The 19272-nt window shown below is 43.2% G+C and overlaps 1 protein-coding gene across 2 annotated transcripts in view; it reads right to left on the bottom strand.

The window, feature by feature from the left end:
• Positions 1-19272, bottom strand: part of LOC139556101 (solute carrier family 35 member F6-like) — a 34349-nt gene that overhangs the window by 9536 nt on the left and 5541 nt on the right. Inside the window, exon 1 of one of the 2 annotated variants that reach the window (XM_071369640.1) lies at positions 2051-2246. The exons of the other annotated variant lie outside the window; for it this stretch is intronic. Within the exon in view, the coding sequence (XP_071225741.1) occupies positions 2051-2127 (77 nt within the window). The 5' untranslated portion in view covers positions 2128-2246. Of the gene's footprint in view, positions 1-2050; positions 2247-19272 lie in introns of those variants that run through there. 2 annotated transcript variants of the gene reach the window in all.

Here is a 19272-nt window from a genome sequence, read left to right as displayed (position 1 = left end):
TCCAGTACAGTTGTGATTTGAGACATACTGATGGGACTTGCCAGACTAGACCACGTTGATAAAGTGCCATTTCCACATGACATAAAAGAGCACACGGTAGCACAACTACGACCTATAGGCCCAGTCTATATCACATTTTGCATGACAGCAAAAGAGAAGTTGAGACGCCAAGCCATAGTTTAGAGAAGTCTGCTTTTTTTGTGGCAACAAAGCAAATGTGATTTGCAGAGACAGCAGTGTCCTCGCGCTTCATGTCATCAAAATACATGTATTAATCAACAGTGACGCAAGAGCACGTGAAAGGTTTCCCTCCCTGTGTTTGGCACTTGTCTAATGTCTAGCAATTTCACAATTTCAAATTTAGTCATATATTGCATTTAGGCTACACCTAAGCTAAGCTAGTAAGCAAACATACAGCTTCTAATTCTCAACCAGTCATTGTTTACAGACAGATTGGCTCATTACTGACCAAAGCAATTTAAAACAGGCATTTAGGCCTACAACAATGGCATCATGGAAATCTAGCTTTTTCCCAAAAGTACAATAAAATGTCAAGTAGCCTCGCCTAACTTAGCCTACTGTAAAATATATAAAGAGATTGAGCCATAATAATTCAGTTCACAAGGATTCAACAGTGTAATAAACATTGTGGCCCAAATCTTGATGTCTAGGAGAGTGGTCACCAAACTTTTGAGTCAAGATCACTTTCTGAGTCAAAATGCAAGAAAGAGATCTACTGCTCGGATTTATTTTTAACATGTCTTAAATGTAAGCCTATGCAACATTATCCAATTAAAAACAGTTCTGTAACAATGAGGTTTGTGCAGTAGGCTATAGGCCCAATACAGTATCACTGCATATTGGCTAAGCTTGAATTTCCCTGCTAATGTTCTTCTCAGACCATTTTGAAATTATATTTAAAAAAAAATTGTAGGTATATGAGAACATTGGTAATACATAATTTGTTGTATTACTTTTGAGACACAGCTGAGTGAGCATAATAATTGTATTTTTACTGGACTGATGGCCTGCATCTGATGGTCAGTATGAGAGGAGGGAGCAGCGGTGAGGTTGCCTCTCACCCGACTCACAGTGCCTCCTCTCTCTCCCGCCATAGGCTGAGAAAAGGGGACACAGTCTTCCAGCTGATGGTGAAACTTAAATCGCACTGCATTACTTGTGTCTCCTGCGCCAATTCATGTTGTTACTCCTATAACCAGAGAAAGTGAAATATTCCTCGATTTTAACAAATACACAACCACAAATAATTACAACGCAAGCTTATCAAAACACTGCTATACGCATTCATTACAGCTGCAGTGCTGGTAACGCAATTTATGACTAGTAAAACTGTTGAAAAAAAGTGACTGCTCTGATCGACAATTTAAACATGAACTTACTCATATTGTGATTAACAAGAATGTCACACTAACAGAGTCAGAAACCAGAGACCAATCTGTCTCCTTTCAAATACTTGCGCTTGATTGAGCTTGCTTTGAACAATGGAACCTACAATATAGTCCCAAAAGTTCAAACCACACCCATCTTGCACTCCAGGCAGACTCAATCAAACGCTCAAAGTTTAATACGGTGACATAGACGTTAATGAGTGACTTAGTCGTCCGTGTCGCGGTGTGAAAAATATTTCAAATCTCACATTATCAACTTTGCTGTACGTTTGAGTATTCTTTTTACAGTCTATCGCTCAAGGAAACTGCAGACTCTGTGATCTAAACTATCGGATTGGCCAGCGGTAGAACTATAGGTCCACCTAATTTGCTCTCTGGGACTACCGGGTAGGTAAAGTTCTATCTTCAATGGTTCAAAATGGGAACACTTTGCCTTCCCGGCGCTAGGACAGGTGAATCAAGCGCACCTACCGCGAAACGAATAACACAATTAGGGACCCAAGGCTTTATCGTTTTTTTTTTTTACATAAATGTTTGTTGAACGAATAGGAATGGCTTTGCGATCAACCAGATGTTCAACACTGGCCTATGCCATTGGCTACATCGTAGACCGTGACAACATGAATGAAGCGTTCACTTACTTTGCCGATAGCGTGTTGATAGAGCCGGTTGTGAGCATAAGACCCGCAAGAAAGAGTTGATACTTTGTCCAAGCCATGTTGGACGTGCCGGGATAGAAAATACAACTACTATATACTTTGTTTCAAACGCAGCGACTTGTGTTCACTATTTCTGCCTACAGGAATTAAATCACATGACTTCGAGTGTGTCAGCTGACCGAGTGCGCACAAGCAGTTAAAGGATAGTTCGTTTCCTGTTGTGGTTTTGTCATTCAGTCCGAAGGACTGTAGGTTTTGTTCCCAAAAAACGACCTTTAGACACATACGATTATAATGTATCAGGGAACAGTTCCTATTCATGGGTGATATATATATATATATATAAAGAGAGAGAAAGAGATAACCCATTTTAGTCTATCAATCAAGTTAGGATAGCTAGCTTGTCTAACTATCTTAGCTGGCATGCCTCCTGGCATGGTTGGTAGACTTAAGAAAAGCAAGCAATAACTAAATGTACTGAATAAGATTCACATTCCTTTAAATATTTTACCCAGATTTTTAGCAGAGATGCAGAGAAGCATATTTAGTTTCTTAAATAAACACGAGTCAGTAGGATACAGACAGTTTAAGAGGTATGCTTAGATATGCAAAACAATTTACATATTTCACTGCTCTATTTCACTAGGATGAGTCGCACAGAAAAAGCCATAACTCAGACTGGCCAATGAAAAGATTAAGATGGGCAAAAGAAGGCATCTGTTTCTCAAACAAGACACTAATGTACTTGTCCTCTTGCTCAGTTGTGCACCGGGGCCTCCCACTCTTTCTATTCTGGTTAGGGCAAGTTTGCGCTGTCCTGTGAAGGGAGAAGTACACCACGCTGTACGAGATCTTCAGTTTGTTGGCAATTTCTTGCATGGAGTAGCCTTCATTTCTCAGAACAAGAATAGACTGACGAGTTTCAGAAGAAAAGTCTTTGTTTCTGGCCATTTTGAACCTGTAATCGAACCTACAAATGCTTATGCTCCAGATACTCAACTAGTCTAAATGTAACGGATGTGAAATGGCTAGCTAGTTAGTGTTGGTGCGCACTAATAGCGTTTCAATCGGTTACTTCACTCGCTTTGAGACCTTGAAGTAGTGGTTCCCCTTGCTCTGCAAGGGCCGCAGCCTTTGTGGAGCGATGGGTAACGATGCTTCGTGGGTGACTGTTGTTGATGTGTGCAGAGGGTCCCTGGTTCGCGCGAGGGGATGCCATAAAGTTATACTGGTACATTGATGCTGTTGACCCGGATCACTGGTTGCTGCTGAAAAGGAGGAGGTCGAAAGGGGGGTGAGCGTAACGGATGTGAAATGGCTAGCTAGTTAGCGGTGGTGCGCGCTAATAGCATTTCAATTAGTTACGTCACTCGCTTTGAGACCTTGAAGTAGTGGTTCCCCTTGCTCTGCAAGGGCCGTGGCCTTTGTGGAGCGATGGGTAACGATGCTTCGTGGGTGACTGTTGTTGATGTATGCAGAGGGTCCCTGGTTCGCGCCCGGGTTGGGGCGAGGGGGTGGACTAAAATTATACTGTTACATAAAGAAGGCTCGTTTTATTGCTTCTTTAATCAGAACAACAATTTTCAGCTGTGCTAGCATAATTGCAATTATCCTTTTAAAATGATAAACTTGGATTAGCTAACACAACATGCCATTGGAACACATTAGTGATGGTTGCTGATAATGGACCTCTGTACGCCTATGTAGATATTCCATAAAAAATCATCCGTTTCCATCTACAATAGTCATTTACAACATTAACAATGACTACACTTTATTTCTGATCAATATATGCTAACATTACCTAGCTAGCGAACTACATTTGTTTATCTAAACTAAAATCTAGCTAGGTAGCTTTCATAATACGTTGGCTAGACATTCCAAAGCATATCAATGTAAGCCAGCTGCTATCTGGCAATGTGATTTGTAACTTTGCAAGCTAACGTACTACCGCAGAAGCTAATGTTATGTGTTCTATTTAGAGTCCGATCTCATCAACATTTGCAGAGGCATCAACATCAAGCTCAGCACCAGGAACTATTGTATGTCACCTTCTAAAATCTACAAAATCTTTCCATGACTCCATGATGAGCAAATAAATATATTGGAGTTCGGCATAAACATGCTCCATGTCTTGTTGTCATAGTTGGTGTGTTTACAAGTAGGCTACAACTTCTACTGTAGTTTTCTCTGTATTATGGAGGCTTAATTGATTGTTCATGCAAGGCTTGAATTCTCAATTGGAGAAAATTAGCTGTTAGTAAGGAGGGGATGGTGTGGGTGACTGACTGACAGGTGATGGTTGGGGGTGGTATTGTGTCTAAAGTAAAGAATGTATGATCTATTGACATGAGGGGGGGGGGGGGGGGGTGGATATAGTACCTTGTTTGAGTTTGTATTAATGGGGACAAAGTAGTAAAATGTTGTCTAATCACTGACTACTGTGTATCCTACTCCTGCTGCTGATGATGACCTTGATGCCAACTTTAGTAGTACAGAGCCTGTAGACTCAGTGAATGAAAGCTTTCAGTCTGGAATAAGCTCAAGCTCAACATCATCTGACTTTGAAACAAGCCAGGACAGCCAAAGGTATTTATGAAATCACAATACCCTCTCGAGAAAACAAAATCACCAATACCCTAAACTGTCTACAAGTCAAGCACCCCTCAAACTCTTCACATCTTTGCTAACAGCCCATCTCAATGCCCCAACATTGACTCTGAGTGTAACAAAACAAATACCAGTACGGTACCCTTTTTTGTTTACAGATGAACATGTTTTAGTGTATGGTTATGTAACGGTATAACTTTCGTCCAGGGACCCTCTCCACACATCAACAACTGTCACCCACGAAGCATCGTTACCCATCGCGCCGAAAAAGCAGTGGCCATTGCAGAGCAAGGGGAACAACTACTTCAGGTCTCAGAGCGAGTGACGTCACCGACTGAAACGCTATTAGCGCGCACCACCGCTAACTAGCTAGCCATTTCACATCGGTTACAGTTACACATCCTCATGATCAGTCTTCGTGTTTTACACATCCTCATGATCAGTCTTCATGTATTTCCAGGAGACTTGCAGTACATACAGTACATACAAATCTTCTACAAGCGGTCGAAGCAGTGGGTGGTGAAGAACATCGCCATAGCACCAAAGCCTGCTAAACCAGCTGCCATTACCCAACACAAGAACACATTCTAGAACCTGCCTGGAACATTCAACCAAAACAACATCCATATTCAGTTAGACTGATATTGTAGTATAATATAGAATGCCTAGTATTGTCACACCCTGATCTGTTTCACCTGTCTTTGTGCTTCTCTCCACCCCCATGCAGGTGTCGGTCATCTTCCCATTATCCCCTGTGTATTTATACCTGTGTTCTCTGTTTGTCTGTTGCCAGTTCGTCTTGTCTTGTCAGGTCTTACCAGTGTTCTTTCTCACATTCCTGTTTCTCTAGTTCTGTTTCCAGGTTTTTCCCAGTTCTGACCATTCTGCCTGCCCTGACCCCGAGCCTGCCTGCCGTCCTGTACCTGCCTGACTCTGACCTGATCATGAACGTCTGCCTGCCCTCGACCTGCCCTTTGCCTGCCCCGTGTTTCTACTAAATGATCTGAGAACTGTACTATCCTCCTCCCGTGTGCATCTGGGTCATATCCTGAGCCGTGATAAGTATGCTCACAACTGCATTGTGGTTTAGATATGGCTAGCTGTTGTACATATGTATATAATGGTGTTTTATATAATATTTTTTACAAGTGCACTGACAAGTGACTAAATGATTCCAGCTGCGTCAGAAACAAATAGTGTTGACTTCAACTTTTGGATCAATTCATTGTGATATTCATGAAATGTATTTGAATAAACTAGCTTCAATCTTACTACTAAAACTAATTATGCAGGGAGTTGGTGCATCATTTAAACTTGAATTTGTTTGCAAGTAAACATGTTTCAATAAAACAGTAGATTAGTCTCAATATAGCAAATAAATAGACATCCTTTATTCAAGACAGTTTATTTGCTCTGGAGACACAGCAGTATGCAGGAACATCTGTGGCAATGTATGACATTCACTATAGTGAATAATTATGTCTGAAACACTCTCTCATCACTCATAATTATGTAGGGAGACTTGAAAAACACCCCAAATAGTGTCTAGCGGTGAAGTCTCCCTTTAAGCATAATGATTATGGCTTTAGATTCCAGGAAAAAGCTGTTTCAGGTGTTTGAAAAATGATAAATTCTCCAACTTACGGACCACCCCCCAGCCATCCTCATGTACTTTGTGCCCCCTCAGATTTTTGGGGTGGATGATGCCCCTGGCCCTGGCTTTTAGTGATTTTTTTTTTTGGTCCCTGAAAAGCTCACATTTTATTAAACATTGCAATAAAAGTATATAAACAAATGCATATATTAGTGTAAAACAGTGGTTCCCAAACTTTTTATAGTCCCGTAACCCTTCAAACATTCAACCTCCAGCTGCGTACCGCCTCTAGCACCAGGGTTAGCGCATTCTCAAATGTTGTTTTTTTGCCATCATTGTAAGCCTGCCACACACACACTATACGATACATTTATTAAACATAAGAATAAGTGTGAGTTTGTCACAACCCGGCTCGTGTGAAGTGACAAAGAGCTCTTATAGGTCCAGGGCACAAATAATAATTTAATAATAATCAATAATTTTGCTCTTTATTTAATTAACCATCTTACATATAAAACCTTATTTAACTCACCACAGGTTAATGGGAAGGGTGTGCTTGAAAGGATGCACATAACTCTGAAATTTTGGGTTATATTGGCGAGAGTCTCAGTCTTAAATCATTTCCCACACACAGTCTGTGCCTGTATTTAGTTTTCATGCTAGAGGACTGAGAATCCACTCTCACGTAGGTACGTGGTTGCAAAGGGTATCAGTGTCTTAACAGCATAATTTGCCAAAACAGGATACTCTGAGCGCAGCCCAATCCAGAAATCTGGCAATGGCTTCTGATTAAATTCAATTTTCACAGAACCGCTTGTTGCAATTTCGATGAGGCTCTCTTGTTCAGATATTGTTAAGTGGACTGGAGGTAGGGCATGAAAGGGATTATGAATCCAGTTGTTTGTGTCATCCGTTTTGGGAAAATACCTGCATAATTGCGCACCCAACTCACTCAGGTGCTTCGCTATATCACATATGACACTGTCCGTAAGCTTGAGTTAATTTCCACGCAAAAAAATCATACAATGATGGAAAGACCTGTGTGTTGTCCTTATAGCTGCGGAGAGTTCCTGTAATCCTAGATTCAGATCATTCAGGCGGAAAAAAACATCGCCCAGATAGGCCAGTCATGTGAGAAACTTGTCATCATGCAAGCGGTCAGACAAGTGAAAAATATGGTCAGTGAAGAAAACTTTAAGCTCGTCTCTCAATTTAAAAAAATTTGTCAATACTTTGTCCTGATAACCAGCACACTTCTGTATGTTGTAAAAGCGTTAGATGGTCGCTGCCCATATCATTGCATAGTGCAGAAAATACACGCGAGTTCAGGGGCCTTGCTTTAACAAAGTTAACCATTTTCATTGTAGTGTCCAAAACGTCTTTCAAGCTGTCAGGCATTCCTTTGGCAGCAAGAGCCTCTCAGTGGATGCTGCAGTGTACCCAAGTGGCGTCGGGAGCAACTGCTTGCACGCGCGTTACCACTCCACTATGTCTCCCTGTCATGGCTTTTGCACCATCAGTACAGATACCAACATGAGCAGCAGCTACGTTTGACTACATACAGACCGTTAGTAGAATTCCAGCGAGAGAGTAACGGTTAATGTGATTGGATGTTAATTATTTGACTAGGATACCTGTATTTGACATTGTGTTGTTATTTTGCTGAACACTAGATGGTTTAATTGTATTTTTGGCAGTGAAACGAGGCTACTCAGGCGATAAAAAAACCTAACCCAAATGTATAGCCCCGTTGGAAAATATAAATGGACTGTTTGAAAAAGGTCACATTCAACCTAGCCTGGTTGCTGTCTCTGTTCAGCTATTACATACCACTCCTTGCAACTCCTGTCATTTGCCAAAGAAACGTTCCCCTGCTCAAACGTTGCATGCATCAACCTATGGTGGCGTGCCACGTCGTCGACTGTGCCACCTACGGACAGATTGCTATAACATATGTGATTAGTTGAAATGTAAAATACCTATCCAGGCATTTGTAAGATCTGGCATGTGTCAACAATGCCTGGGGCAGAGGAACGCACCCTAAATGTTCAGCTCATGATGGAGCTTGCATCATGTTCACAAGTTTAAGGACCAGACATTGAAATGGGTTTAGAATATTTATTAAGGCAATTGAATGGATGTGAGAAGAATTCAGGAGATGAATGAGAATGGGCCAGATGAAGGATCCGGTGGGGATCCCCCCAGGTTTAATTAAAATAAACAATTAAGTATTCAACGTTGTCATTCGTGGACTACATTATGGCATAAAGCACTACAGAGGGTAGTGCATACAGCCCAATACATCACTTGGGCCAACCTTCCAGCCATCAAGGACCTATTTATTTTTTTTACCTTTATTTAACTAGGCAAGTCAGTTAAGAACAAATTCTTATTTTCAATGACGGCCTAGGAACAGTGGATTAATTGCCTTGTTCAGGGTCAGAACGCCAGATTTTTACCTTGTCAGCTCAGGGATTCAATCTTGCAACCTTTCGGTTACAAGTCCAACGCTCTAACCATTAGGCTACCTGCCGCCCCTATATACTAGGTGGTGTCAGAGGAAGGCACAAAAAATGTTCAAAGACTCCAGTCACCCAAGTCATAGACTGTTCTCTCTGCTTCTGCACAGCAAGCGGTACCGGAGCACCAAGTCTAGTTCCAAAAGGCCACCATTTGATCAAATGCACCCACCCCCCCTACAAATTACCTGGACTAACCTGTACACCCGCACATTGACTCTGTACCGGTATCACCTGTATATAGCCTTGTTATTGTTATGTCATTTTATTGTGTTCCTTTTTATAATTTTTTAAAACTTTCGTTTATTTAGTAAATATTTTCTTAACTCTATTTCTTGAACTGCATTGTTGGTTAAGGTGCTTGTAACTAAGCACTTCACAGTAAGGTCTATATCTGTTGAATTTGGCGCATGTGACAAGTACAATTTGATTTGAAATAAAGGTTTAATTAAATCAATAACAATTCAACTTTGCATTCAGTTATTCGCCGGCTGTGCATTGTCTCAGAGAATAGAAATTACAGAGTATTTTTAATCCATGCTAACATCCAGACACAAAGGTCACTACACATTCATACATTCATTGATCCATAGATAGCTGATGTTAACATGCATTCATGATATGAAGGGTTAATGCTTCTGTTATTAGAATCAATGGCTTAATTGTCCTTAGTATTATTCTAGTACATAGGCTAACTCAGAGACTTTGCCACAGAAATGGAATTATCAATATTGACATGTAAATCTCCCATGATTTGGCTCAATTGAGGTCACATGAATAACTTGCACCAACCTCCAGGTTACTTGCTGTATTCAAATACATTAGGAATCATTGAATGTTTCAAATATGAACAGCAGATGGCAGCCAAGTCCAAAGTTGTTTGGCTGGCTCTGGCTTGTTCTGTCTCTGAGTTGCTCAGGGCTAGTGTTGATGTCAATCAAGGCAGGTCGGTGAGCAGAGCAGTTTTGTCAAGGACAACCATCATACTTAAAGAAAGGCCCCCAGACGTCACATAATACACACCGACCCGGCTTGATTGACATGAATACGGACAAGTCTTTTTCCTCAGGCATCATTTCAATCCCATGATGTTCACTGCCTCGACTAATATTAATTCCTTAAAATATTGAGGCATGAAAGCGATGCATAACATATAAGTTAGTAAGATAACATAGATAAGAGTCTAGGGTTTTAAGTTCAGATTGGTTTAGAATGACCTCATATCCAGGGCTCAGGTCCTCTCATCTGATGATTATTAAATGAACTGAAATGGGCTGCCTGTTGCATTCCCTCCTGCCTGCGTGTCTGTGCACTCTCCACAGAAATAGCACTTGTGATGAGAATGGTTTTAGGGCAGGCAAATGCCAGGGACTACTTCTCAAGCCACTGAGCGAGTTAGGAACCCTTCTCTCTCTCTGTGAAGCCACTTGTCTTTCGTCACTGCAGACTGGAGTCCTCTCATCTCTCACCCCCACAAGGTCTGTTCAAGTGCCTCTCCACGTGACACAACAAATCAGCTCTCGCCTCGATCCTCTGAGAATGGTATTCCTATGTACTGTATCTTGTCAAAGTGTTTGTACAAGGTTTGCCCAGGCTTCCACTCTCATCTGGAGATGGGTATGGTAAATACTGCATAGCTAGGGCTCCCAAACGGGAACAGACTATTGTGCTCAGGTTGTTTACCATTTTGGGATAGTGTTTGCAGTCAACGTTGCATTATGACATTAAAAATGAAAGATCACATCGAGCAGTAAGACAAGATACTGTAGGTGCATCGTTGGATCACTTTGATGAGATTGTGTTACTGAGCGGCATACATTTTTCAGTGCTCCCACATTTTTAAAAGCAGTTGAACTGACAGACGGTTGATGCGGCAAGGTTGATGCAGCAAAACATTTGTGTACCTCACAAAAAAACTAAATGCCTATGCAACATATGCTGCAAAAATGTTTACCCATCTACAGACGTGCCCTTGAACTGCTGTAACATCTGTGTGAAGGAGACACATGCAAAAAAGATGAATAGCTAGAAGCATGTTGATTTCATACCGTCTGACCACGAAAAAACACTTGATTGACAGCTGCATCCAGTTTTGTCAGGTGGGACCTGAGGGAGAACTGGAGAAGAGGATGTCGGGGAAAACTGTACAGGCTGTTCTGTTGTCGAACCAAGTAGAACGCAGAAAGGTCAGATGGGGAGCTCTGTAGATGCCGGTTAAGGAGTTTGACGTAATGGCAAACCTGTTCTGTCAACCTGCCTACTAAATAATCTAAACCGAAGTTTGAAGAAGTAGTCTATTTCCATGTTTTATGGATATAGACTAGATCAGGGATGGGCAACTTTGATGAGGGTGCGGGCCACAAAAAATCTGAACTCATCATGAGGGGCTTCAGTGGCAAGCCACACCCACACATGCAATCAGAGCGGGCCAGTTGCCCATCCCTGGACTAGAGGCATGAAATGAAGGAGAAATAGACAGGAGATACAGTGTGGAGAAAGGACAGTAGGGCCGGGATTCAATCCCATGCAGGCAGGGGGAAATACAATAGGATATGTCCCGGAGGCCACTGCCTTAACGGCACAACCAAGCCTGGGCATCATGATCCTGCCTTACATTAACCTAAGGTACACACATGATCCTATGGTTGTCTGATGCTCCTATGTTGTAGTTCAGTGTATGGGTGGATTATGTGCTGTCTGTGTATTGTGAGGGTAATATTATATTTGGTCAAATGAACTAGGTTATTTTAGCTCTTCATCATATTATGCTCTTACAACATAGAGTTGATGAGTGCATGTATGTAGATGTGGTAACAGTGTTTGCAATTAAATCATGAATTAGTCGTACGTCCTACTACTGAGTGTGAATAAAAAATACAACCTTATATCCCCCCCCAAAAAGTAATGTACATTGGAATCAATCTGTCTGTGTGTGTGACACTGAGAGGCTCATTTGACAGTGGGTGCTTTTGATGAATAATGATACATAACACTGGCTCAGGTCACAGCCACCTATAAGCCTATCAAAAGCAGCAAGGCACTTAGGAAATAGTGCCTCCAACTTAATCAAGCCTGTTGCTAAGCTACATCTTTCCAGACTAATTTGATGTCTTTCCCAGACTCCCTAATCAATCTAATTGTGATCTTTCATCTCTTTCTTTTATTTACTTCTTTGATTTTCCCCTCTGGTCATTGAGAACCAGAGGCCTCATTTCGCACATGAAGAGACGAACAATGTGTTTATCGCTTGAAATGGCTCAACCCCAGCCATAATGCCTTGATAGTTTAAACCAGAGTTTCCCTAACTTGGTCCTGCCCCCACTGGGTGTACTTTTGGTGTTTTGCCCTAGCACTGCACAGCTGATTCAAATAACCAACTCATCATCAAGCTTTCATTATTTGATTCAGCTGTGTGTAGTGCTCGGGCAAAAGCCAAAACGTACACCCAGGGGGGGTAGAACCGAGTTATGTTAATTCAAGCTTGAGCATGTCCGCTGCCAGTTCGGAAGTCTTTAGAAAGGCTTACATAAGAGCCAGTAAAAATAAAAAGCTGTATTTAATATTGCACAGACCATAACACAATACTGAGCAACCTTTTCAAGAGGTGCAGCCCTCTTGGCATAATGGTTAAGATGTTGGCTTGACAGTTGCTGGACAGAGGTTCGAGTCTGATTTGGGGGTAATATTATTTTCAGCTAACCAGACGACACAATTATTTTTTATTTTTTTACAGATAGCCAGGGGCACACTACAACACTCAGACATCATTTACAGATAGCCAGGGGCACACTACAACACTCAGACATCATTTACAGATAGCCAGGGGCACACTACAACACTCAGACATCATTTACAGATAGCCAGGGGCACACTACAACACTCAGACATCATTTACAGATAGCCAGGGGCACATTACAACACTCAGACATCATTTACAGATAGCCAGGGGCACACTACAACACTCAGACATCATTTACAGATAGCCAGGGGCACACTAGAACACTCAGACATCATTTACAGATAGCCAGGGGCACACTACAACACTCAGACATCATTTACAGATAGCCAGGGGCACATTACAACACTCAGACATCATTTACAGATAGCCAGGGGCACATTACAACACTCAGACATCATTTACAGATAGCCAGGGGCACACTACAACACTCAGACATCATTTACAGATAGCCAGGGGCACACTACAACACTCAGACATCATTTACAGATAGCCAGGGGCACACTACAACACTCAGACATCATTTACAGATAGCCAGGGGCACACTACAACACTCAGACATCATTTACAGATAGCCAGGGGCACACTACAACACTCAGACATCATTTACAGATAGCCAGGGGCACACTACAACACTCAGACATCATTTACAGATAGCCAGGGGCACACTACAACACTCAGACATCATTACAGATAGCCAGGGGCACACTACAACACTCAGACATCATTTACAGATAGCCAGGGGCACACTACAACACTCAGACATCATTTACAGATAGCCAGGGGCACACTACAACACTCAGACATCATTTACAGATAGCCAGGGACACACTACAACACTCAGACATCATTTACAGATAGCCAGGGGCACACTACAACACTCAGACATCATTTACAGATAGCCAGGGGCACACTACAACACTCAGACATCATTTACAGATAGCCAGGGGCACACTACAACACTCAGACATCATTTACAGATAGCCAGGGGCACACTACAACACTCAGACATCATTTACAGATAGCCAGGGGCACACTACAACACTCAGACATCATTTACAGATAGCCAGGGGCACACTACAACACTCAGACATCATTTACAGATAGCCAGGGGCACACTACAACACTCAGACATCATTACAGATAGCCAGGGGCACACTACAACACTCAGACATCATTTACAGATAGCCAGGGGCACACTACAACACTCAGACATCATTACAGATAGCCAGGGGCACACTACAACACTCAGACATCATTTACAGATAGCCAGGGGCACACTACAACACTCAGACATCATTTACAGATAGCCAGGGGCACACTACAACACTCAGACATCATTTACAGATAGCCAGGGGCACACTACAACACTCAGACATCATTTACAGATAGCCAGGGGCACACTACAACACTCAGACATCATTTACAGATAGCCAGGGGCACACTACAACACTCAGACATCATTTACAGATAGCCAGGGGCACACTACAACACTCAGACATCATTTACAGATAGCCAGGGGCACACTACAACACTCAGACATCATTTACAGATAGCCAGGGGCACACTACAACACTCAGACATCATTACAGATAGCCAGGGGCACACTACAACACTCAGACATCATTTACAGATAGCCAGGGGCACACTACAACACTCAGACATCATTACAGATAGCCAGGGGCACACTACAACACTCAGACATCATTTACAGATAGCCAGGGGCACACTACAACACTCAGACATCATTTACAGATAGCCAGGGGCACACTACAACACTCAGACATCATTTACAGATAGCCAGGGGCACACTACAACACTCAGACATCATTTACAGATAGCCAGGGGCACACTACAACACTCAGACATCATTTACAGATAGCCAGGGGCACACTACAACACTCAGACATCATTTACAGATAGCCAGGGGCACACTACAACACTCAGACATCATTACAGATAGCCAGGGGCACACTACAACACTCAGACATCATTTACAGATAGCCAGGGGCACACTACAACACTCAGACATCATTTACAGATAGCCAGGGGCACACTACAACACTCAGACATCATTTACAGATAGCCAGGGGCACACTACAACACTCAGACATCATTTACAGATAGCCAGGGGCACACTACAACACTCAGACATCATTTACAGATAGCCAGGGGCACACTACAACACTCAGACATCATTTACAGATAGCCAGGGGCACACTACAACACTCAGACATCATTTACAGATAGCCAGGGGAACACTACAACACTCAGACATCATTTACAGATAGCCAGGGGCACACTACAACACTCAGACATCATTTACAGATAGCCAGGGGCACACTACAACACTCAGACATCATTTACAGATAGCCAGGGGCACACTACAACACTCAGACATCATTTACAGATAGCCAGGGGCACATTACAACACTCAGACATCATTTACAGATAGCCAGGGGCACACTACAACACTCAGACATCATTTACAGATAGCCAGGGGCACACTACAACACTCAGACATCATTTACAGATAGCCAGGGGCACACTACAACACTCAGACATCATTTACAGATAGCCAGGGGCACACTACAACACTCAGACATCATTTACAGATAGCCAGGGGCACACTACAACACTCAGACATCATTTACAGATAGCCAGGGGCACACTACAACACTCAGACATCATTTACAGATAGCCAGGGGCACACTACAACACTCAGACATCATTTACAGATAGCCAGGGGCACACTACAACACTCAGACATCATTTACAGATAGCCAGGGGCACACTACAACACTCAGACATCATTTACAGATAGCCAGGGGCACACTACAACACTCAGACATCATTTACAGATAGCCAGGGGCACACTACAACACTCAGACATCATTTACAGATAGCCAGGGGCACACTACAACACTCAGACATCATTACAGATAGCCAGGGGCACACTACAACACTCAGACATCATTTACAGATAGCCAGGGGCACACTACAACACTCAGACATCATTTACAGATAGCCAGGGGCACACTACAACACTCAGACATCATTTACAGATAGCCAGGGGCACACTACAACACTCAGACATCATTTACAGATAGCCAGGGGCACACTACAACACTCAGACATCATTTACAGATAGCCAGGGGCACACTACAACACTCAGACATCATTTACAGATAGCCAGGGGCACACTACAACACTCAGACATCATTTACAGATAGCCAGGGGCACACTACAACACTCAGACATCATTTACAGATAGCCAGGGGCACACTACAACACTCAGACATCATTACAGATAGCCAGGGGCACACTACAACACTCAGACATCATTACAGATAGCCAGGGGCACACTACAACACTCAGACATCATTACAGATAGCCAGGGGCACACTACAACACTCAGACATCATTACAGATAGCCAGGGGCACACTACAACACTCAGACATCATTTACAGATAGCCAGGGGCACACTACAACACTCAGACATCATTACAGATAGCCAGGGGCACACTACAACACTCAGACATCATTTACAGATAGCCAGGGGCACACTACAACACTCAGACATCATTTACAGATAGCCAGGGGCACACTACAACACTCAGACATCATTTACAGATAGCCAGGGGCACACTACAACACTCAGACATCATTTACAGATAGCCAGGGGCACACTACAACACTCAGACATCATTTACAGATAGCCAGGGGCACACTACAACACTCAGACATCATTTACAGATAGCCAGGGGCACACTACAACACTCAGACATCATTTACAGATAGCCAGGGGCACACTACAACACTCAGACATCATTACAGATAGCCAGGGGCACACTACAACACTCAGACATCATTTACAGATAGCCAGGGGCACACTACAACACTCAGACATCATTTACAGATAGCCAGGGGCACACTACAACACTCAGACATCATTTACAGATAGCCAGGGGCACACTACAACACTCAGATATCATTTACAGATAGCCAGGGGCACACTACAACACTCAGATATCATTTACAGATAGCCAGGGGCACACTACAACACTCAGACATAATTTACAGATAGCCAGGGGCACACTACAACACTCAGACATCATTTACAGATAGCCAGGGGCACACTACAACACTCAGACATCATTTACAGATAGCCAGGGGCACACTACAACACTCAGACATCATTTACAGATAGCCAGGGGCACACTACAACACTCAGACATCATTTACAGATAGCCAGGGGCACACTACAACACTCAGACATCATTTACAGATAGCCAGGGGCACACTACAACACTCAGACATCATTTACAGATAGCCAGGGGCACACTACAACACTCAGACATCATTTACAGATAGCCAGGGGCACACTACAACACTCAGACATCATTTACAGATAGCCAGGGGCACACTACAACACTCAGACATCATTTACAGATAGCCAGGGGCACACTACAACACTCAGACATCATTTACAGATAGCCAGGGGCACACTACAACACTCAGACATCATTTACAGATAGCCAGGGGCACACTACAACACCCAGACATCATTTACAGATAGCCAGGGGCACACTACAACACTCAGACATCATTTACAGATAGCCAGGGGCACACTACAACACTCAGACATCATTTACAGATAGCCAGGGGCACACTACAACACTCAGACATCATTTACAGATAGCCAGGGGCACACTACAACACTCAGACATCATTTACAGATAGCCAGGGGCACACTACAACACTCAGACATCATTTACAGATAGCCAGGGGCACACTACAACACTCAGACATCATTTACAGATAGCCAGGGGCACACTACAACACTCAGACATCATTTACAGATAGCCAGGGGCACACTACAACACTCAGACATCATTTACAGATAGCCAGGGGCACACTACAACACTCAGACATCATTTACAGATAGCCAGGGGCACACTACAACACTCAGACATCATTACAGATAGCCAGGGGCACACTACAACACTCAGACATCATTTACAGATAGCCAGGGGCACACTACAACACTCAGACATCATTACAGATAGCCAGGGGCACACTACAACACTCAGACATCATTTACAGATAGCCAGGGGCACACTACAACACTCAGACATCATTTACAGATAGCCAGGGGCACACTACAACACTCAGACATCATTTACAGATAGCCAGGGGCACACTACAACACTCAGACATCATTTACAGATAGCCAGGGGCACACTACAACACTCAGACATCATTTACAGATAGCCAGGGGCACACTACAACACTCAGACATCATTTACAGATAGCCAGGGGCACACTACAACACTCAGACATCATTTACAGATAGCCAGGGGCACACTACAACACTCAGACATCATTACAGATAGCCAGGGGCACACTACAACACTCAGACATCATTTACAGATAGCCAGGGGCACACTACAACACTCAGACATCATTTACAGATAGCCAGGGGCACACTACAACACTCAGACATCATTTACAGATAGCCAGGGGCACACTACAACACTCAGACATCATTTACAGATAGCCAGGGGCACACTACAACACTCAGATATCATTTACAGATAGCCAGGGGCACACTACAACACTCAGACATAATTTACAGATAGCCAGGGGCACACTACAACACTCAGACATAATTTACAGATAGCCAGGGGCACACTACAACACTCAGACATCATTTACAGATAGCCAGGGGCACACTACAACACTCAGACATCATTTACAGATAGCCAGGGGCACACTACAACACTCAGACATCATTTACAGATAGCCAGGGGCACACTACAACACTCAGACATCATTTACAGATAGCCAGGGGCACACTACAACACTCAGACATCATTTACAGATAGCCAGGGGCACACTACAACACTCAGACATCATTTACAGATAGCCAGGGGCACACTACAACACTCAGACATCATTTACAGATAGCCAGGGGCACACTACAACACTCAGACATCATTTACAGATAGCCAGGGGCACACTACAACACTCAGACATCATTTACAGATAGCCAGGGGCACACTACAACACTCAGACATCATTTACAGATAGCCAGGGGCACACTACAACACTCAGACATCATTTACAGATAGCCAGGGGCACACTACAACACCCAGACATCATTTACAGATAGCCAGGGGCACACTACAACACTCAGACATCATTTACAGATAGCCAGGGGCACACTACAACACTCAGACATCATTTACAGATAGCCAGGGGCACACTACAACACTCAGACATCATTTACAGATAGCCAGGGGCACACTACAACACTCAGACATCATTTACAGATAGCCAGGGGCACACTACAACACTCAGACATCATTTACAGATAGCCAGGGGCACACTACAACACTCAGACATCATTTACAGATAGCCAGGGGCACACTACAACACTCAGACATCATTTACAGATAGCCAGGGGCACACTACAACACTCAGACATCATTTACAGATAGCCAGGGGCACACTACAACACTCAGACATCATTTACAGATAGCCAGGGGCACACTACAACACTCAGACATCATTTACAGATAGCCAGGGGCACACTACAACACTCAGACATCATTTACAGATAGCCAGGGGCACACTACAACACTCAGACATCATTTACAGATAGCCAGGGGCACACTACAACACTCAGACATCATTTACAGATAGCCAGGGGCACACTACAACACTCAGACATCATTTACA

This window comes from Salvelinus alpinus, chromosome 27, assembly GCF_045679555.1.
Source record: "Salvelinus alpinus chromosome 27, SLU_Salpinus.1, whole genome shotgun sequence".
In the NCBI taxonomy this organism is placed as follows: Eukaryota; Metazoa; Chordata; class Actinopteri; order Salmoniformes; family Salmonidae; genus Salvelinus; species Salvelinus alpinus.
Note: the sequence above shows the minus strand (reverse complement) of the source record. Positions and strands in the feature narration are given on the sequence as shown.